The 23,259-nt window shown below is 37.2% G+C and overlaps 1 protein-coding gene and 1 pseudogene across 1 annotated transcript; one reads left to right on the top strand and one right to left on the bottom strand.

Moving 5' to 3' along the window:
* Positions 1-10,980: 10,980 nt before the first annotated feature.
* Positions 10,981-18,519, top strand: LOC148875091 (uncharacterized). The gene is made up of 3 exons (XM_088964160.1): positions 10,981-11,327; positions 16,272-16,428; positions 18,279-18,519. The coding sequence occupies exons 1-3, from the start codon at positions 11,067-11,069 to the stop codon at positions 18,323-18,325; spliced, it is 465 nt and encodes a 154-aa protein (XP_088820286.1). The 5' UTR covers positions 10,981-11,066; the 3' UTR covers positions 18,326-18,519.
* Positions 18,520-19,797: 1,278 nt separating this feature from the next.
* Positions 19,798-21,117, bottom strand: LOC148875090 (F-box protein SNE pseudogene; annotated as a pseudogene).
* Positions 21,118-23,259: the final 2,142 nt, after the last annotated feature.

Genomic DNA, 23,259 nt, shown 5'->3' with positions numbered 1-23,259 from the left:
ACAAAAACCAAAAATTATGAATCCGAAACCCACGGTTTAACTTATTAGGGCTGCCAACAGTTTCCCCTTCACCTAATTCGGGTTAACATCACCCGAACTTGGATCTGGATATTGTTTGATTCGATCTGATTCATCATAATTCATAAGCTTGAATCTACATAGAATTAATATGTAAATCCTGTAGAATTATTTTTATATCATAAGATCCAACATTAAAGAATTAATATATAGTTTTGTTTTATTAGTAATATATGATATTTTGATGATATACAATATCCATTTCTGACGTTGAGTCCAATCTGAATTCGATGGGTAAGACTCATCTTCAGCAATTTATTTTTCTATATTTACTCAATTAATTTGCACCACTGTCATCTTCAGCAACATCTTATCAGCTTACTTATCTTATGACTGATCTTTTAAAACCCGGATTGGTTTGTTTGGTTGAACCATTCTTAATTGTGGTTGATATTTTAGATGTGGCAAAGAACACATGAGAAAAATACGTAGGCGATTTTTGAGTGCGGCAAAAAATACATCCTTGTATGGTAAAGTTTGAACCATGTCATTTATATAGGGGTGGGAATGAGCTAAGCTTTTCACAAGTTGTTCCAGCTCGAATCTATTAGAGTTCAGCTTGTGAGGCTCGTAAGTCGGTTTGAATATATATAAAATAAAATTATAAAAAATAATATATATAATAAAAATATTATAATTATTATAATTCTTTTTTTAATATCAAATAAAAATATTTTTATGTATAACTTTTTATTTTTTCTCAAAATCAAGCTCGAGTCGAACCAAGCTCGAGCTTATTAATTTTTGACTCGAGCCTAACTCGAGCTTGATCTTATGATTTTTTTACTCGAACCGAACTCGAGCCTTGTAGAACAGTCTCGAACTAACCTTGAGCCTCGTACTTTTCAACTTGGCTAGGCTCGAATCCACCCCTACATGTCACACAACAATCAAATAAAATGAATGAGGTGTGGCATGGTTTGAAACTCAATATATCTTTCACTACGCTTTTGAATACAACCTAAGTTGGTTGTTTAGGTATACTTATGCACACATAAATTTTCCTTTTTCTTTGGCTTTATGGGCTATACAACAAGGGTGATCCATCCCCTAGGGGTAGGGATGACAACGGGGGCTAAAAAATCCTTCATTCTCTCCTCATTTTTGGTCAAATCAAGTGGCATTTTTTTTTCTTATTATTCTACATTTTTGAGTGACCAAAAATATAGAATTCTAAGTTTGTCATTTTTTTTTATCTTTTCTCCACAAGAAGAAAAAAAAAAACTAGTATACTTACCTGATTTTTGCCTCTCAGTTATCTTCATAATGGATCTTTACTTTTTATTGTTTTTCATAGATTATACCAACTAAATTGTTTACTTTCTTCTGAAATGTTTTTCATAGAGGCTTTGATGAAGAGAAATTTTTTATAATCTAAAATATAAGATTGGTCATTTGAACACTTTGAGCAATTTAGATAAAACTTGAAATATGAAAGTTTTATGGTTGTTAGTTATTAGTTATTTTTTTGTTAAATGCTAAAAGTGTAGAATTTGTTATTTATAGATTTATTTATGAATGCTTTTAAGTTATATTATTCTTAGCTTATTATATGTTCTTTTTGTGAACGAATATTTTTTTTATAAAACTTAGAGGCATACGTCTTGCTACACCGCACTTTTTTAATTCACTACACCTCATCTATGCCTTTAACCTTTTAAAACCTTAGAAAAAAGAACCTGTACTGTTTGAGATTTCCTGGTCATGATACATTATTACATTTAGTCTCTTATTTGTCCTTTTGGCTCAAAAAATATTGATTAGAAATATTCTTTTACCCCATACTCATGGTAATGTGTCATGTGCAAGAATCTCCCAAACAGCCAAAGTTTTTCCCTATAAGTACAGGCAACTGCACATGAGCAGGTTTTTTTTTGGGACCCACTATCAACATGGTAATAGAAAAGGTTTGGAAGCATCTAGACTATGTTTTTTATTTGATTAGGAGACTAAATTTGGTTTGATTTGTGATTAAATAACACACCTGTCTAGAAGAATGATAGACTCACACCAATGTATATTTAGCTTAACAATACAAGGTTTGTAAATGTTTCCTTACCTTTTCCTTTCATTTCCCTACTTTTTCCTTCAAATCAAACAGTGTAAAGAGCTAGTTAAACCCTGAGATTGGCACTTGGTATAAAGGGGCTTCATGTATGCCTGGCCTAACTCACACAATGGCCTTAAATTATAGGCCAAGCCCAGATCTACATAGGCTTGAGCTAGATTCTTGATATTAAAAGAACAAAATATAATAGGTTAAAATTTTAAGGCTGAAACATTTATATTTTTACCTTTTTCTTACAATGAAAATTTTTGGGAGAATGACTATTTAGCCCAGGGTCAGAATTCATAGGCCTAAAGTACAGTTGGGGTAGGTGCTAGCTCAGAATTGATGTCAATTCATGGGCGGATATGAATGCATAGTGTAGATTTTTTACCTTTTAAATGTTGATAGATTTGTAGCGGAATTCAGAAATCTGTATTAGGCCTGTCCATATTTCTCCGAAAATTTTTTGGAACAATAACTGATCAGTCTAGGTCATAATTCCTAACCGTGAATCGATGCTAAATTCATGGACAAAATATGGTGGGTGTGTGGGGGGGGGGTCTACTAATAGAGTATGGGGGGCTGTAATTCAGATTTCTGCATTGAGTTACAATCTACTTAACCCAAAATTTTTTCCCTGCCATTCGTGATTGGTCATATAACCAAGATGGAATATTTCTATATAGCAAAGATTATTATAAAGAAAAATAAATAAAAAACACAGACTTAGTTTTTTCCCCTCTTTTGCTTTTAATCTCAAGCACCCACTCTCTTCTTGAGCTGTTAAAATTACACGGTCACACTATTCAAGCATTCTGCATGACATGCCAGGTTTCTATTGATGCTAATAAACCATTATTGCCACTCAAATAATAAAAGATTTCAGAAACTTTCAATACGTGTGTTTATAGGTTGGTAGTTAGTATCAAGTGGAATATAATTCTTGAGGGAGCAAAATCCTTTTGTTTTGTTTAATGGATGGTCTCAATTAGCCATTTCCTGTTCTCATGGCACTTTTTCTAGAGGAAGGTGGACCCCACCTACAAGATAGTTTGACTATGTTAGCCACCAATTCAGAATTGGAACTGTTCTGGCCATTGGTTTTTAGGTTGACAGTTTGACCGTTCAGGCCATTGAACGGTCGACGGTTCAATTACATGGGACAGTGGGTTGTTAATCAAATTAATGGCTTTTGGCTAAAGATCGAGTTAAAGGTAAAATGGAACCGATTGCCTAAATAATTTCTGAGTCAAACAGTCCAACCGTCCAACTCAACAGTAATTTCAAAACACTACAAAAAGGTTCAGTAGTTCTTTTAACTTGGGAGTTTCCTTGAGCAAATCAACCTATTTCTGCCTCATGGATGGATCTTATGGCCGAATCCAAATCTGGACAGACTGGACCTGGTTCCCAAACCAACACAGAGCTCATTTCATCCTCACATTGGGAACATCTCATGCTGGTGTTGGAAGCAAATCTGAGCACCTTATAGCTGATCCAAACTAACCAACAAAGATATAGGTGACCCCTTGGATCAGCAGAATTGGGATCTGCTCCTTACATAGGGCGCCTCACATGCACATCTTACCATGCATTGAGAACATCTCCTGTGAATAATAATATAATAAGTATGGGAGATGTTCCCAATATATGGTAGGATGTGCCTGTGAGGCCGGTGTGAGGCGCCCTATGTGAGTAGCATATCCTGTGTTGGATCAGCAACATGTTGAATCTCACGATCCATATTACCCTTTCTTTCACAATTAGTGTTAGTTGTTCAAGCCATGGTTTTTGAACCATCGATGACCTGGATGGTCAGACCTTTTGGCTTGGAAATTATCCAGTCAATCGGTTTCATTTCACCCTTGAATTAGAATTTTGCACAAAATCATTGACTTGGTCAGCAATACACCGACCCGAGTGATCAAAACTGTTAATTCATTCAATCTAGACAACGGTTTTGGCCATTTTTATTTTAATTAATTTTTTTATTTTTTGAAATTACAATGAATCATCCATTTGAATCAGGCAATCGAGTCATTGACTAAAAAACTGATGACCAAAGCTGTTTCGATTCCAAATCGATTTTTAAAACATTAATTCAAACGTTGAATACATAAAACCTGCCTACAAGCAAGCCTAGATTGGAATTTTTCTCCACAAAAAGAAATAGTGGATAGAAGATCTTAGAGATTCTTTCTGAGCTCCAAACTAATTTTCCAAGTACCATATTTTTTGCTGATGACCCTTTTTTGTGCAAAGATGACCTAATAGTATGGATGATCACTTAGCGTCCCTTATAGAGAGGAGGCATGAAATCAAACTTACCTAACCATAGATCGGGCCTCACATCATGTTCACCCTTTTATGTCCCTACCCCATGAACTACATATATATCATTTAGGGATATTCACTAAATGGCCTAACTAAAATCATACTATTAATTTATTAAATGGGTAAAATAGGAGCTTCATACAAAGATCTATCTATTTCTGGTGTGCGTACATGGACTTAGGCGCTGAAAGCACTGAGAGAAATATGAATATGGCATAATAACATAACCAAATTAAGAATTCTGCATAGAGAAAAGCAAGAAGAATGCGCATAAAAACACCTATAAGCTCGAGCGTCAATAGCCCAACACCGAGAGGAGTTCGCGTCTCCGCCCCACAATTGCCTCCATACAATGTGCGATTAACACCTATTAGTAACACGCGGTGGGGCATTCCCGTGTGTGGGGCTAAGGAGACGGACGTTAGTCCCACCTTTTACTCTTTTAGCCCCAAATGATCTCAAAAGGGTAAAGTTCGAGCTTTTCCCATATTCCCGCCCCCTAAACCTCAAATTAGAGTCTTTGACCCCCGTCTTAGCACAAGCTCAGATCTCCGCACCCTCATTTTGCTCCAGTCATCAGGTAAGTTTCAACCCTTGTTTTTTGTGTGCATGTTTGGATTTTTCATTCGAAATCAGAGAAACCCTCCTTTGATGTTTTGTTTTTCATTTCAAATTAGAGATTTTTTTACCCTTTTCCACCTCCCTTTCCGACACCGACGATCACTCCGACACCGGTGTTTGGTTGAGCATTGGTTTCTTGAAATGAAAAACACCCACACAAAAAATGAGGGTTAGAGTATACCTAGTGACAGTGGGCAGAGCAATCGCCAATGCCGAAGAGAGAGGTGGAAGAGGGTAAAGAATGTCTCTAGTTTAAAATGAAAAACACAACATCAAAGGAAAAATTCTCTGATTTGAAAAAAAAAAAAACAAACACCCACACAAAAAATGAGGGTTGGAGCTTACCTCATGATTGGAGCGATTTGAGGTTCAAGGGGTGGGAATATGGGAGAAGCTCAAACTTTGTCCTTTTGAGATCGTTTTGGGGCTAACATCCGTCCTGTTAGCCCTACATGCGCGAACACCCCACCGCACATTGTGTGGGGCGGAGATGCGAACTCCAACGAAAGGCCTAATGTGCAAAAACCTATACATACATTCAATAAAGACTCATTACGGTAGTGCCACAGCCACCCATGCTACAACGTTGTACAAGCATATAACATCTCCCGCTCAACAATTCAGCGCTTTTGAGATGAGTTGTGATACCACGCTACTCAAAGTACAATGTAGCAATTCATCATGCTTGAGACAAACACGATTATAAGCATAACCAACAACACTCCAAATATGCCTAATGCTAAAAAGAGGCTTCCAAGAGCAGAGCTATATTCAGGCTCGTACTCGTGTGTGGATTCTAAAATTCTATTCATGAATCTCCCTTCCCTCGACCAACCAATTAACATACCTACCACAAGAAAAGATTTCCTTTCTTATCATATCACCTTCTAATTCTCTCTCTCTCTCTTCGATCGACAATCATCAACACTTGCAGACTTTCAGAGACTTGACTACCGATCATGGAGTCTACGCCACCAATAGCTATCATGTATGTGGAGTGGAGGGATTTTATTGCCAATCCATATATCAGCCATACAGCTTGTATTCGTGGTTTTTACAACTAATAATAGTTGTTCAAAGTTTTAAGTGTTCTTTTAATATTAATATAAAACAAACTTACTTCATTAGTTAATTTGCACACATGCCAAGGTGCATTGGGTCAAAATATTATCATGAACACAATGGGATGTAAAGTGTAGGGACTCTTTTGAGTTCCAAACTAATTTGCCAATTGTAAAATTTCCTAATTGTTCAAGGATGATCACCACATGACCCAAAGACCAAAGAACCTGGTCAACAAAATGTTCCTTAATGAGTCAAGTAGAGCGTTTACCCGAGTAACCTCCCATAGTTTTTGCCACATAGCGGGATAATGTAGTTAATCCTCCAGCCCACATCAGCTCTATTCTTACATTTTCATGTTGTTTCTAAATTTTGACAAGTAAATTTGGTATTTCAATAATACTTAATTTTGCCCAAGATCATCAAGAAAATGGAGGAGGGTTTATTTTGGTTGCATGGCCATTATTATTATTATTATTATTATTTTTTTTATTTTTTTTGTGTAACAAGAAGTCACTCACCACAACACATTTGAACGGAGAACACCTCTGCCCTAATGGTTCATTTGGTTGCTGAGAAAGGATGGGATGGGAAGGAAAAATTTATTTTCCCATTCCTATCACTCTGAATTTGGTTGTTGATACCACTTATCCCATCAAATCTGCTTCCCAGTTTTTGGTTGCTGAGAAAATTTTGCAAGATGATTGGATTTATTCCACTTTGATAAATTCATGCACTCTTCAATTTCACAATACAAGATTTATTTGTTTGTAGGTTGACATGGCATAACAATATTTGAATATTGTCACATGTCATGTTGACATGGCAAAATTAAAAACTCTTAGATATTAAAGATAATAGTAATCTTTCACTTGGAACCTGAGCCCAAATAAACTCATTAATCTGAACGCAAGCTCATTAAATTGAAGAAAATAATTATTGGCACTACAATCAATTTCATTTCAGATTTTTGGGTTGATTATCAAGTAAAATGGGCATTCAAATGGCTATCAATCAAAATGGGTGAATTGCTGATCTAATAACATATCCAGAAAAGAAATTACTTTGTTAGGACCAATACCTCATGAACATATTTAAATTCTTGTTAGATTTGCAACAAATCTAATTTCAGTTTAGCAGATCTAAATAATAAACAAGGGTTTAGAGCAAAAAAATAAAAAAATAACAGGGGTTTAGATCTACATCGACAATAACAAGGGGTTAACAAATGAAGAAGACAACTTCGAAGACAATGGAGCTGACCATCTTTGGAGATGAAGAAGATAACTTTGGAGTGTTCACTTGCTTCGAGATCCCCTCTATTGTTATTTTTTATAAATTAGACTACTAATTTAGTTGAAAATAGGAGTGTTCAGTAGGTGGTTCAATTCGGTTGTAGATTGTTTGGCACACCAAACTGATATCATTGGGTTGGGGAGTTGGTCACTCAAAACTGACCAACTCGAGTTGTACCAATCAATGTTTTAAAAACCAACCCAGAGACCGACCTGCTTTTGCATTTGGGTCATAGTCACTAGTTCAACTGTTTGGGTCAAATGGGTTAAACCGTTCCACTTCAGCACTTTATATATTTTAACTTTCACTTAACAAATTTTGTGCATCACATGGGTCCACACTAGACTTGGAACCAATGTCATGTGATGATTTGAACAGTTCAACTGGTCATATCAATGACAGGTTGAAAATATTGATATTGATTTGGGCCAATTTTCAGTTTGGTTGGTCAATTCAAAAGACTTTAACTTAAACACTTCAATCTCAATACCTATACTGGATAAGAAAAGGGGAGGAGATTTAGAGATTGAAATCCAGAGAACTCTAGTTCCAAGTAGGTGACAAAAATACACAATATTTTCATAGAACAACAAATCAAAAAACCATCAATATCAACCTTCAGTGGTTGAAACTCACAACAAGAGAATGAACATGTGATAGAGAACAAATTGCTCAGCTCTTTACAAAATCCATGCAAGATGTTGGAGCAATTAGTGAAAACTTAACTACCCATCTCTTCTCCTTGATTCCCACCCCACCCTCTCAAACCAACAAAAAGATAGCCTCCTATAGTCTCCAACCTGTGATGAAATATCCCTAGTTGTCAAGCAAATGCACCCACACAAAGCTCAAGTCTGGATGGGTTTAAAACCTATTTTTATCAACACTTTCAAGACATTATGGGTCATGATATACATCAAATGGTGCCTGATTTCTTTCATTATGAACATCTTCCCAAAGAAATCAACAATACAAATCTAGTGTTTATCCCAAAGAATTACGACCCTATGGACACCTCACATTTCAAACTCATTAGTCTATGTAATGTCCTCTACAAAATCATCTCTAAATGGTTGGTGTCTAGAATGCAACCAGTCCTAAAAGATATCATCTCCCCTTTTCAATCCGGTTTCCTCAAGAACAGACAAATAACAAATAATATCATTTTAACCAAGGAGATACTGCATTTCATGCACAAGCAAAAAAAGGGGAAGGCATCATAGCTCTAAAATTAGACATGTCGAATGCATTTGTCAGAATGGGATGGGATTTCATTATGGAAACACTCCACAAAATGGGTTTTCTGACAAAAATGGACCCAACTCATTCATTAATGTATCTCCACCCCAACTTTCTAAGTCAAGATAGGAGGAAAACACTATAGACACTTTAAACTACAAAGGGGTTTGAAACAAGGTGACCCTATTTCTCCATATCTATTGATTATTAGAATGGAGATTCTAACATAGTTACTAGTGTGTACCAAAAAGGAATGTCACATAGAGGTGCAAAGATTTGCAGAAATGGCACTAGCATCACTCATTTGCTATTTGTAGATGATTGCATTCTTTTTTGTAAGGTAGAGATGTCCCAAATCAGAATCTAATGGCAAATTCTCTTCATCTTTGAAAAACTTTATGGACAAAATATCATCACACCAACCACTAGTGGACCGAGTTCTAGCTAAGGTCTCCTCATGGAACTCTAAACTCTTATCCCAAGCAAGTCACACAACTTTGATCAAATTAGTTCTTCAAGCAATCCCAATCTATTCGATGCAAACTTCAATACTAATTCACATGGTGCATTCAAAACTGAACATGGTGATTAAAGACTTTTGGTGGTAGGCAGGTGAAAAGCAAACAAACCACACAATCCGGTGGAGCAAAGACAATCAACCAAAGCAAAGAGGTGACTTGGGTTTCAGAAAGAGTATGGACATGAACAAGGCAGTTTTTGGGAAACAATTATGGCGACTCATCTCCTCCCCCTATACTTTATGGAGCCACTTCATGAAACAAAAATATTTCCCAAAACGAAGCCCATTTCTAACCCAAAAAAACCCACAACTTATCAATCTGGTGGCATTTGACACTCAAGATTTTGAAAGAGATCAAACCCAATATATTGTGGCAAGTCAGCACAGGGGAGAATATATCAATCTTCTTAAATCCATGGATCCTGACCATCATAGGAGGTATACCCTACCTAAAAAACCCAATCCTTGTACAAAACAACAATCAGCTTGTCTCAACATTATTAAACCCAAACACAGAACCTTGTTTCAACTCTTTGATAGCCAAACATGTTCACACATTGTTCAAATCATCACTACTGACACAGAATCAAACCATGACAATATCATATGGAAACCTAACACCTTGGGGATCTACACAGTCAAGTCAACTTACAAATCTATCAAAACCCAACAACCATCTTCCTCACAAACCCACCCACTTTATTTGGAAAGATGTATGGAAGTTGAACATCCCCTACCGGTGTATATATAGGGTTTTTGTTTGGAATTAAATTATCCTTTATGCCAAGTCAACAAAGAAACCACCCAACCCCTTATACAAGGGCGGTCTGGTGTGAAGCACATGTAGTCTGAATCCCGTTGAAATAAATGAAGAGGAAGATACATTTATTTATCTCCATAAAAAAAGTGGTGGGGCAGGTTGAAAATAAAATCTTTTTTAAAAAATTCTCACATCGCTCCTAAGGATGTCATACCTAGAACTCAGTCAAGACGATTGCATGAGAATCACACAGAACTCAGCCTCTATACTACAAATTCATATGATCCAATTTCAGGTTTTGTACGTAGTAGGACAAGCTCCCATTCTCCAATATCCTGGTGCAAGCACAAGTATTGCTAAAGGAGAACCATGTTGGGTTGGACCATAGACAATTATGATGCAAAAATCAGAGCCCTAGTCCAAGGTTTAAAGGCAACCATTAACAACAAGATATTTGTGTTAAAAATTTACAACTGATTAACTTTTTGTAAGACAAAAGGCAATCAAGAAATTTTTCTTGCATGTAGTAATAGCTCCTGAGAAGACTTTTATCTACTTTTGATCAACTTAATTTTGTACATATGAATAGAAACTATAATACTGTTGCTCATATATTAGCATATAAAAAAAAGAAAAAATAAAGAAAAATGTAAGGTTTGAAAAGGCCCTAAGAATTTCACTAACAAAAGGCCTATTTATTTTCGGGTTGTCAGTGTTATTTTATATTGAACGTGTCAAAAACAGGATATACTTAAATAAATAGTTTTGTTAATAAAACCATGGAATCTATCCAACTCCAATCTAAATCGTGAAGAAGAAGACAAAACCCTTTATTTATAAGTATAACCGTAACACTTAATACGTGTGCGTCCTCTGGTTTTATCATGAACACATTGGAATGACCTTACTCCGCTTGGATCATGCTGGTCCCTACCGTCTGATTTGTGAGGCCCCACCCCACAATCTCAAATCAGAGAACGAGGACATTTAGTCTGAGTCACGCTTGAAACTTGTTGACTCTGTTGTTTTTTTTTTTTTGGACTCTGTCCGTGTTTAGTGTTGCGACTCACTTGCCGTGTTGGTTGGTTCGACAACTTGAACGAATTATGAATATGAATTCCCTCTCTCTCTCTCTCTCTCTCTCTCTCTCCAATAAATACAAAAAACGCGCCTCCGTCCGTCCGTCCGTCCGTCCGTCCGTCTATCACACACCACATTTCCATAAACCGGGGGGCTTCCAATTTCCATTTTCCAATTCCAACCTGGTTTTCGCTCATACCTTTACCATCCTCATCTCTTCCTCCGCCCTACTACTCTCTCTGCAACTTCTGTTTCGGCTTCGACTTCTACGACAAAAAGACGACATGGTAAAGTTTTCTTTTGGGTGCTCCACATCCCTAATTTCTGATCGATTGGGTCCAACTGGTCATTTTATGACTTTCCCCCGGAATCATGACTTCATTTTGCTTGCTTTGTATTTGTGTTCTATGGTATTCATGTGGGTTATTATGTTGTGCTGATAATTTGATCTCTTCTTTTTATGCGTTGTCTTCTGGTTCTGATTGTTAAAATTCAACTCAACCTTTTCCTGTGGGTGGAATTTCGCATAAAGGTTTTCTTTTTAGGCTATTTTTAGCTTAACTTTTATTCTTTATATTGAATTCTCTGCGTAGAATCTTATTCTTCACGTCGTTGCTGTTCTGCTTGTGAATTTCATCTATTTTCGCAGATCACACTCAATTCTTTATCCCTTTGTTTCTATTTTGGATTCTTAATTTCTTATTAGGTGAATCGACATGAATAACGGCATGTATGCTGAATCTATTCGTATGATTCCTGTTTGTTGATAAGAACCCCCGCCCCTTCCCCCTCCCGAAAAAATAAAATAAAATAAAATAAGATTGTATTGCTATGGTTTGCTAAGTTAACTGTTTAAAATTATGCTTCATTCTTCTGTTATTGTGAACAGTGCATAATTCCTTGATGAATTAAATAGGCATGTCTTTTAGGTATTTCTTCAAGCTTTTAGTTTTTATTCTTTAGTTGGTTCCCCTTTTAGAGGTCGGTTGGTATTCGGGAAGAAAAGGAGGTATGAGTATGACTTGGAGACACCAACAGGACTAAGTTAAACTAAACTTTAAGGATTGAAACAGGATAATTTTCTATGTATATCTAAGTCAATATGTTTGCCCAACTTTAATGCTATTGTTGTGTTCTAAGTTCAACTAGCATGGAAAAACATCTTATCTTGTCATGAGATTTGGGTTTTTGGACCTCTGCTTTCAAACCTAGGTCGCTTCCATTATTTAGGTTCAGAGTGGACTTGTAGTCAAGGTTTTATACATCAATCGCATTATCTTGGTCCAAGCATTAAAAGGAAAATACGTTGTGGGAACATACACATGTTGTATAAATGTTATAAAAAATTCATGAACCATGAAGACATTTGGGAAACCATAAAGAAGAATGCATTAGCATCATATGAACTGTTGAAGGAGATGTAGAAACACATTTAACACTCGCTATTATAACACAATCAATAACTTTTTTGTTAGAAAACAAAGAATAAGAATATCAAATATCATAGTTCAGATTCTAGGGCTCAATATGACACATCAACATTGATATTTTATGCTATAAAAGTAAATGCAAATGACCTACCAAGCTCATTTGTGGACCACCTGAACCTACAAGTTGGCATCTGGCACCTTGTACCTCATTGCCTTAGAATATCTAATAACCGAAGACATTTTCCTAATTGGATTAATTAGTTTTTCCATTCATGATACACCCTATTTCTGTAACATGAAAATGATTATATGGCCAATCTAAACCATCTACCAGATATAAGGCTCTTTAGATTGCCCATCTACTCACTCCAATTCCATCCCACTCCTATACCTCACCTCGTATAAGAGCTTCCCCTAAGTAGCATTAATTATCAATAACCTAAATTTTTAACTTAAAAGTTCCTATGGGGAGCAAAGCACAAAACAAGAAGTACTTTGCATTAGCGAACTGGAAAATAGTATGTACGGCCAAGAATAATGGAGGTCTGGGTATTAAAAATCTTTTGATGGTAAATATGGCCAATCTTATGAACTTAGGTTGGAAGCTTTTAAAAGATAATGGTGACAATGGGTTAGAGTACTTAAAAATAAATATATGAAACAGGAATCGTTCCTAAACCATAAAACCCAAAGGGCCTCTTGGGCTTGGAAAAAAATCATCGAGGAAAAGGCACATCTAAGGAAAGGAATCACTTGGAAATTAGGGAATGGTGAGACTTGTAAAATCTGGAGTGGTACCTAGATTAATAAGCGGCCAACAAGGGAACAACTAGATGGTATCGAGTTCACCCATCTAGATGAAGAGGAGAAGATTAAGGACTATATGGACTGGGAAAATAGAGAATGGAACCAGAAGAAATTGGAGGAGAAAGTTCCACGTTACTTAATAAAATGGATCAAAGCAATCCATATTCCCTTAAAACAGGAAGAGGATTTTTTCTTATGGGGACAAAACCCAGATGGAAATCTGATTGTGAAGTCAGCTTACAATTTTCTAAGGGAATCTAAGGGAAGACACTAGATTGGATAATACAACCCTTAGAATTATCAAAAGCTCAAGAAAGGTGTCATGCCCGGAAAAGATTAAAATCTTTTTATGGCTCCTTATTTTAAACAAAATTCCTTAGAAACAATTGCTAGCCATGAGAGGGCTTACCACAGGCATGACCTTCCCTTTATGTGGCAAAATAGAGGACCGTGACCATATTCTTGTCAAATGCCATGTGTCATCTCAAGTATGGAGCTTAATGGGGACTGATATCCAAAGACAAATGAGGGATCCAAATTGGTAATTAGTAGACTGGTGGCCAGAGGTGTTAGACCACAAAATTAGTAAGGAGGATTTTTGGTTCCTTGAAAGAATAGTCTTCATGTTTTGGTTCCTCTGGAAAATTAGAAACGAAAAAAAAAAATGTTTTAGGAACATAACGATGGATCCTCCTACAATTGTTAAGAAAGCCTGGGAATACATGAGAGAATTCATCGATGCAAATGGGATTCCAATCTCAATGAACTCTCACAATGGCAAGGTCCTAAACTGGATCAGATGGACCCCCCTCCTATTCCAAACACCATCAAAATTAATTTTGACGCGTGAGCCAAAGAAGATGGCTGGTGTGGTTATGGTTGCATAGCCAGAAATCATCTAGGATCGATGATGATAGTGAAGATGGGGGGAAGTTGGAACAACCACCATCACTTCAGTGGAAATGTGGGCTGCACTCCAAGCCCACAAGCTTGCTGTACTGGTTGCTTCTCACCACAGATGCCTGTTGATTATATTAGAAGGAGATTCACTCCTTGTGGTCAAGATCCTCCAAAATCAGGCGGAAGCTCCATGGACGTGCCAATCCGTCTTAGAGGAATGCAAATTTCTAGCCCTCAACTGTAGTGTTTTGAAAATCGTAATCGTAGAGAAAGTCTAATCGAATCGAATCATGAATCGTAAGATTATTTCTATTTTTTATAAACTTGTCAAAAAATTAAATATAGATATAACTAAAGGGTAAATATATATAGGATAATCAAGTTGACATAATCAAGTTGACCCTATTTTTAATCTATATATACCATATATGTACCTAAAATAATAGAATTTACCACTTATACAATAGAAGCCTGAGATGACATAATCAAGTTGGACTTGAAAGTCAAACAAATCCACATATAATGACATAACCAACATATGATGGAAAATAAACTCAATTTCTAGTCTTAAATAACGTAAATAAATCATTTTCTAGTAAGGGCTTTAAAAAAATCTCCCTTGACAAAATTAGATATAAACAAAAGCATAACAAACTAGAGAACTAATTCTTAATTGAATTTATTTGAATCATATAAATCGTAAGATTTATGAACCAAATCGCAGGATTCAAGCAAAAATCGTAAAAGGATTCAGACATAAGATTTGAATCGAAACCCTTGGGATTTATGATTCAAATCTTGAATCGTATCGTAAATCGTAAGATTTTGACAACATTCAACACCCATGCCAAGATTGAATACTCACACACATGTAGGGAAGGCAACTTTGCTGCTGACTGGCTTGCGAAGAAAGGAGTAGAGAAGGAAGATGAGCTCGTGTCAAAGACCTAAGTTACTTGGTCCTCCTTGATGCTGCTGGCAGGGCTCTGCCCCGCTGGTGTTATTGCTTTCTTTGTATCAAAAAGAAAGAAAGAAAATCCATGGTTGCATGTTTGTGAATGGTAATTTAATAGCATATGTAGTTACCTATATGGTTTTTTTGAATTATCATATCTATACTATATAAAGTAGATAGTTGCCTTGGATTCTGTGCAGGTCATAAAAGTAAAATCTAAATACCATATATCATATATGGTGAATACTTACTTGCCTTTACACTAGTAATTGCTAAATGCTAAAAAGAGAACAGAAAAATTATGAGTACACATGCCAAATTATTTTATTTGCTTGTCATACCTTACATGTGAATTGAATGTATGTTCTTGCAAACACAAGGCATTTTTTATTGTCCTGAAACATGATCTACCTATAGTTGTAATTAGTTCCATGAGGCTAGCATAATTGTTCACATAGTATTCAGTTAAGGAGTTTTTGTAGATAAATTTCTCAAGGGATTTACTATACAATGGGTTCAGACCAGGAAATCTAGGAAAAGATAAATGAAATCATATACTACAATGGCAAAATTTTAATATCTGATGAATATTTCACTATATTCTGTTATATTTTTCCGAGGGATAGAAAATTAAAATTCTGTGAGGACATCTAATTTCTTAAAAATGTAGAAATTCGTTGCAAAAATTAAAACAAAAACAGACTTCTATGTTCATATATTTATGAGCCTTAAGCTTCATGATGCTCTCTCGTGCATTTTAAGGTCCTAGCGCCTCATCTCACACCTCCACATTTCTAAACACTAATTTGTATGTATCTGGACATATGTGACTAGCATTTAGCAGTTGCCTGGCATCCAAACCATACCTGCCATAGATTTACATGCTTTGGGTTGTTTTATTGAAACTTTGGTTAATAACCATAGAGCATTGTTAATATGAAGTGGGTTATAAAATAAAAATGCTCATTTTTTTAGTTTTGGCATTTTTGATTGCTGGTTGAGTGTTATACAGCATCTTAATCATGGTAACCAAAATGGATTTGCATTAGATGAATATTTTCTTGATCAAGCCATTATATAACCAATCCCTTACCGTTCCATGAGCTCATGGTTGTGTATGATGAATTGACTTTTGACAGACTACCTCAAGGCGCCTTGCAGACAGGAAAGTTGCCAAGTTTCAGAAAAACATCACAAAGAGGGGAGCTGTTCCTGAAACCTCAATTAAAAAAGGATATGACTACCCGGTTGGACCAATTGTACTTGGTTTCTTTGTCTTTGTGGTCATTGGATCATGTATGCTTCTTTCTTCCTAGTCAGCATCTTTTCCATTAATATCTGAAATCTTTAAATTTTTCTTTCTCAACTGTGTTTTGCATGGTCATAGAAGATCTCTTTCACTAGAGCATCATAAAATTCATATTGGGATGAGACCAAGAGATTGTAGCTTAGTAGCACTAGTGCAGAGTTTCATCCTCTCATCAGTCACAGGCGGTAAATAGCAGTTTCAGGTCATCATCATCTAGGCCTTGTTCCAACCATATAGGGTTGTCTACATGAATTCCAAAATGTCAGAAACAAGGGGTCTAAATAGGATGGCAACCCCATTAGTAGGGAAAAGAAGAAATTTTAGAAACTCTGCATGACGATTTGCCCCTTATGGTGAGGCAAGTCATAGAAACGTTAACCACTCTTGATTGAAGTGTTCAACGAGGAAAGAGTCTTTTAATTTATCTCTTGATATGGTATTATAGTAATAAATAAAATCCTAATGCAGTAGTAGATCGAACTGTCATTTATTGTTATTTTTCCCTGTTTGCTTTTCTGCTTGGATTGATATATGTGGATTTCATTTGATATCCATGCCTGTAATTCAAGTTTGGATAATTTGTGTTTTTTTTTTTTACTTAAAACATGATTACTCTTGGTTTCAACCATATTAAATAAGTTCTGAGCTTTAATGTATACCTTTATTCCATTAACATTCCTAATTGTTTACCAATGTAATACCTAACGAGTTTCAATAATTATTTGAGAACCCTATGAATGAGGTGGAACATGTTACCCGCTTATCAGTATCAAAAAAGAAATAACATGTTACTACTTACCAGTATCTTACGATGTAGCAAATAAAGTGTACTTGTATCAATCTTTGTTGAGGCGGACCCATGAATTCAACTACTGATAACTCTTACCAATTCCTAGTAACAATTTTATGCCAATTTCCTTGCTGGGATAATTCACTATTGGCCTTTTTTTTTTTTTTAAATGCATTCATTATTGGTCTCACTCTCCATTCTGTTTACCTTACGTATTGCTGTCATATGATACCATTAAGAGTGATGCAACTTGTTTTGTTAAATATAGCATGCATTGCTGCATAAATGTTGTGCCCATGTTCTAAATATTTGTTTCGTGGGGTTTAGTGGAATACACATTAGTGCCTGGCACAATGTGCCCCACATGCACATCTCAGCGTACATGGGGAACATTTCCTGTGCTTGTCATTGGGAGATGTTCCAAATAGACGGTTGGGATGTGCTACGGGGCTTTGATGTGAATTCGATTTACTGGTATTGGTTTTGATTATTATTGTTGTTGTTTACTACCTGTGCTAGTAGGGGTCATTGCTTAGCAATGGTAAAATCTCAGGCTGACAAGTGAGAGAATGTAAGATATGAGAGCAGCAACTTTGTTTAGAAAATGCTGGTTAGGTCTCTAACCGGTCCATCACTCCATCCCTCCCAAGTACCCCAGTAGATGAGTCCAAACCAAACATTGGATAACGTCCTTGGTTGATTCCAATATATATAGTAAAACGATATTGTTTGTGGGTGTTATGAGACTACTTGAAAATGCTTGATGGATATTCGTGGTTACTGGATAGAACTGTCTATGTATTTTCATTGTGTACCCCCATTCATACTAGAGTGGGAACTTTAGTGAAAAGACTCCACACCTGCATTTCATTGCCTTGAATATGGAAATGTTATTTGTTTTTCTGTTTATTTTTTATTAATTTACCATTAACCTGTAGCTTGTACCTCGGTACACAAACGGTAATTGAAATCTATTATAGGGATAAGCAAGTGATCAATTCTGCTTCAGAAGTATTGATTTAAGTTCTTTGGTTTTATGATTTGCAGCTCTGTTTCAGATAATTAGGACAGCCACAAGTGGTGGGATGGCATGAGAAGATGGAGAGAGAGAGAGAGAGAGAGAGAGAGAGAGAGAGAGAGAGAGAGAGTTTGGCTGGACTGGACATGGGTATTGTGCTGTGTGAATGGCTAACCTAGAAAATGGCCGTGTTAAAGAAAGAGAAGTGTGTACTGTGTACTAGAACAGCAGTTTTGTTATTAAATAAAAATAAAATGCTATCGTCCCCCACTGGATGCTGTCGTTTCCTTGCTTGGTAAAAATTCTTTTTGCCGAGTTTTAACTATTGCAAGCTTACAAGTTGATGTTGTAATAGTCCATCGCCGTTGCCTTTGCTCTCTCTGATTCCTCGTTATCAATGCTGACTGCCAACTAAACACGCTCCGGAAAGTTGATTTTGCTACGTAAAAAAGGCTAGCTAATTAGCCTGTTCACTTTTTAGCCCCGTCTCAGCACCGTGCTACCGTTTTTATTTCCATCAACTTTATTTTCGTTTAAATTATATGGTGGTTTACATGTTTGCCGAATTGCCGCTGCCGGGAAAATAAAACCTCTCGGAAAGAAGAAAAATAATGTGGTATGTAGGTCACATGTATCATGTATGGTGTCGAGAAAACATTCCCTTGGATGCAAAGGTAGATTAGACAGTGACCAAAATGAGAGAGAGAGAGAGAGATGGTAAGGTGTACGGGCAACCAGTTGCAAGTGAACAGGAACTCCCTGTTCGTCTATCTGTCTGCCTGTCTGTGTTGCACCTGCTCGCTGTGTGGTTCAGAGCCTGATATTTCCGTATCGGTAGGGGGTGGAGTGGACAGTGGAGGGGTTTATTAATCCTAACAGAACAAAACATCTACCATCATCACCCATTTATTAGACCGGGCACCTGAAAGGCTGAAAGTGATCCACCACACTTTCTCCCCCTCTCTTGCGTTTTAATCCGTTCAGAAATTAAAACTACAAATGGAGGTTTAAGTTGGATCATATGCATACACTGCAGTCTGCAGCTCAAGTTGGGGTCCTTTCTCGTTTGGGCTGGGGGTGGATCGTGCAGGCTGCAGGGACAAGAATTCCCTCGTCCCGAAAAAAGAAAAGGAAAAACAAATGAGATAAAATTTCTTTTCATTTCTTTTCTTTTCTCTTGAGAAGAAAAGCCAAGGGAAGGGAAGCTGGACCGGACACCGGACCTGTAGACGTTAGGAAGAACATTCAACGTCAAAGACAGCTAGCTAGTTAGCTCTATATTCCGAGGGTCCCCTCCCTAGTCCCTACCACTACCACCCTCACTTGTCCCCCGGCCCTCTACATTTATTCAAAAACTCTACAAACAATACATAAATAATATATTTTGCAAATATTAATTAGAATGATGTTTGTCCGCCTAAACAATCTTCAATTCAAATCCTTATAACTACTATCATCACCAAACGCCATGAAAATCAAATCCTCTTAAGTCTTTCTCATTCATCCCATCTGGAACAAAATAACAACTAACTGCATGCTTCAAAAGACTATGAGCAAATATTCCTCTTCCTCCTTTTAGGTATTAATCCAAATCCAAATAAATGTTCTCATCATCTTAAATACTAAGAATAAGAATAAATAATACATGATAGTAGCAATGCAATGAGAGAAATGCTATGCAGGCAGCCAAGCAGAGGGACCTTTCTGGTCTTCTGTAATAACACATCAATCGGCATGCACGTTTAAAAGAAAGAATTCGGCTATGGCTTCTTCTAACCTGCTTTATGGGTTGGTAGAAAACAACAAACTAAAATAGTAACTGAAAAAACAAAACACCCTCATTCTGCTTTTAATGGCGGAGTACTTCTCAATCTCATCGCTCAGTTCTCACACAACGTTCAGGTCGATCTCATGACTCACACATTCACCGGCTTGCAGAGAAACATAAGCGACGAGGCCGACGCATGGGCATCACCATCCTTCCTCGCACCCAACCTCTCATAATAATCTATCGAGAAGAGCGACAGCGAGAGTTGCACCTCGTCTCGAGTCCAGACCCTCCCATTGCCTCCCGAGTAGTTGGCCCCCGTTCCTAGACTCAGTCTGGAGAGCCGACTCAGCACCGGGCGTAGGCAGACCATGTAGAGACGCCTATAGCCACCAAGGGCCGCCACCACCGGTCTTACATCCGGCGTAGGAGGGGATACTTGGCGGAAGCAGAGGTTCTCCCAGAGCGAATCATTGCGGCAAATGGAGCACCAGAGGCGGCAGACACAGGCAGCCACTCCCAGGGAGCGCTCATCCAATCTCGTCAGTATCTCGATGAGGAGGTCTTGGTGGTCGTTGATGCAGAACTTGGTTTTTTTCTCTTTCTCTTCCCCCATATATTTAGCTGGAAGTTGGCTGGCGGACTAGTTCTTTCATATTTTAAATAGCAGTGGCGCTTGGAGTGAGTAGAACGAATATGATTTATGAATGAGAGAGAGAGAGAGACCGACCGTAGTGTGGTAAGTGGTAACCGATAGCATTTGAAGGGGTTGCAGCTAGCGTTAATGAACCAATGAAGGGGATTTAACGAGAGAGAGAGAGAGAGAGAGAGAGAGAGAGAGACTTGCTGGGTTTCGTGGGTATCGAGAGATGAAGAGAAAGGCCAAGGAAAAAGTTCCAAAGCAAGAACTGGAACCAATGCCATGCTTTTCTTTATTGCTTTTATTCTTTTTTCTCCTCTCTTCTCGGCCTCGGGTGAAGCAGTTTTATTGTTTGTTGTTTTCGTTGTTTTTATCTTGATTGATATCTGTTTTAATTACGACGACAAAAACAAGCTTAAGTCAGTCCTGTTACGAGCCTACGATGGAAGGATGGACTGCTGCTGCTGCTTCAGACTATCAGACTATCAGAAATTCCAGAGATCTTAGTAAGAGATATTAGATGTTTACTAGTCGACACCTAAAGTTTGGGGTGGAACTGCAAGTCTGGAAGTGGTGGAACTCACACACGCATAACCCCAATTAAGAATATCTCAAACAGAGAGCTTAATTCATGCAGATTATTAATACTAACTTTGGCTAATGCTAATGGGTAATGGCTAGAGCTCTAAAGGCCTAGAGTGATGGCACTGGCCATTACAGAGTATGATCTCAACCGTTGGATTTTCTGGGGGACCAGTCGGATACCTAAGTGAATTGGGATTCTAAAGACAACATCAGGTGATGAGTCGTGAGTGCTGACCCACCATCTTCATGTTCCTTTGCCTCCCACTCCATTATTAGTTATTCCTTTTGGTGGGTCTTATCTTCTTCTTACTTCAACCCCTGTTATGATGATACTCCATGACCCTAATCAACCCAAAAAATTAAAGGAATTGAAACCCGGCCTCAGCCTCAAGATGAGTGGTCACGATACCCAAACTGAGTAGGAAATTAATTGGATGACGATCGAAGAGCAGCCATAGATCTTCATTTTTTTTTCTTCAGCATTCACCCAATTAATTGATCGTACACGAAAGCATGTGAAGCAACCAATAAATATATTCCTTCCAGCAGCTGCTTGACGCTCTAGTTCTGGCAGTGGTAGGAAAACAACCTCAATTAGTGTAGCAAGTTATTCATCAGTAGTCACTGTTAGTTGTAGGCCTAGCTTGACAGATGATTTCCCACACACAACCAAAAAAATAAAGAAGAAAATGACTATAGACTGAATAGTCATCTTCATAAAAAACGAAGAAGAAAGAAAGAAAAAAAAGACTGAATGGTCATCACATCTAAACGTGAAGATTAGTGTCTTCTTTCCAAGAAATACATATCCACTAAATTTCACATTAGTATCCTGTACTCTGGGCCTCATTTCACTTTGTTATCCAAATTTCAAAATATGCCAATCCAGTACCTAAGCTCCCAAAATGTTTCAATTTAGTCTGTGGCATGTGAAGATATGCAAATGGCCTTTGGGTGTTATCCAATTTTCTTTATCAATCATCCAAATGCCCAAAAGACTCCTTTCCTTCTGCCTTCAAACAAAATAATATGTGTATTACAGCCAAAGCAAGTCTGACGAGAGATGCATTATGCTTTATGCATATGGTCGGGTAGGACCCAATTACTTTGTCCCGTGGAATAGGAATTTGGCATGGAAAGGAAAACCCCACTCCTGCTTGGAGGCTCAGACAGAAAGCATATAAATAAAAATAACAATAATAAAAATGGGGGGTTTGAAATTGACGTTGTATCCAACCTGGGGTTAATGGTTATACCCCACCTACCATGCATGCATATAGTAACTACAAGAGAGAGAAAGGGAGAAACTCAGAAACTCTGTAAAGCACGTCATGAGTGGTTGTTTTGTTTGGGTTGGACTTGTTTGTTGGACATATCAGAGATGCACTGCTCCCGATTCCGATGCGTAGGAATTTGATAATAGCAAGATTACAAGAGGAACCCGCAAACTACGCCATTTCCACATTCTCTCACTCCCACCCATTATTTCTACTTTGTAGTTTCTATTGTTTGTGTTTGGTTTGTGGGTTGTGATGATCTCTCTGGTCATCTTATGATCGATTTAGTCTTGTCATCATCATCATCATCCATCTCTGTTATACCTAATTGTATCTGTTTGCCCTTCAATCAGCTCTCCATCACAGCAACTATGGGCGGGCTTCTTCCATCCGTGGTCCCTTCATTAGAGAGGAATTTTGGTGACTTCTTATAGCTAGTGGGGAAAAGAAAATACCATATTAAGTCTGCACTGTCAAAGACTGATTAGTTTGTTCTCATATGAATGGTCTCTATGATCTCTGCTTAACATGAATATCAAGTTGATTGGTGGACTTTTCTCTTTTTTTATTTATTTCTGAAACACCAGTTATGAATCAAACTGCTGGTTTTTTTTTTTTTTATCTCCTTGACCCATTCTTTTACCATCTCAGTGGTGTACAATATTGTCATAGATATTGGAGACAAATAATTTAAAATGTCCGTATTTTAATGTGATGTTACTAGGAAGTAAAGTCAAAAC

The sequence above is a fragment of the Nelumbo lutea genome, chromosome 1, assembly GCF_056320005.1.
Source record: "Nelumbo lutea isolate HS-2025 chromosome 1, American lotus-T2T, whole genome shotgun sequence".
Taxonomy (NCBI): domain Eukaryota; kingdom Viridiplantae; phylum Streptophyta; class Magnoliopsida; order Proteales; family Nelumbonaceae; genus Nelumbo; species Nelumbo lutea.
The sequence above is the reverse complement of the archived record's forward strand: the minus strand, read 5'-3'. Positions and strand labels throughout refer to the sequence as shown.

Bases quoted from the DNA above. Each gene is read 5' to 3' on its own strand.
- LOC148875091 (XM_088964160.1), top strand. From the start codon at position 11,067: ATGAATATGAATTCCCTCTCTCTCTCTCTCTCTCTCTCTCTCTCCAAT. The intron at 11,328-16,271 runs GTAAAGTTTTCT...GACTTTTGACAG, and splicing joins TACGACAAAAAGACGACATG to ACTACCTCAAGGCGCCTTGC. The intron at 16,429-18,278 runs GTATGCTTCTTT...TATGATTTGCAG, and splicing joins CTTTGTGGTCATTGGATCAT to CTCTGTTTCAGATAATTAGG.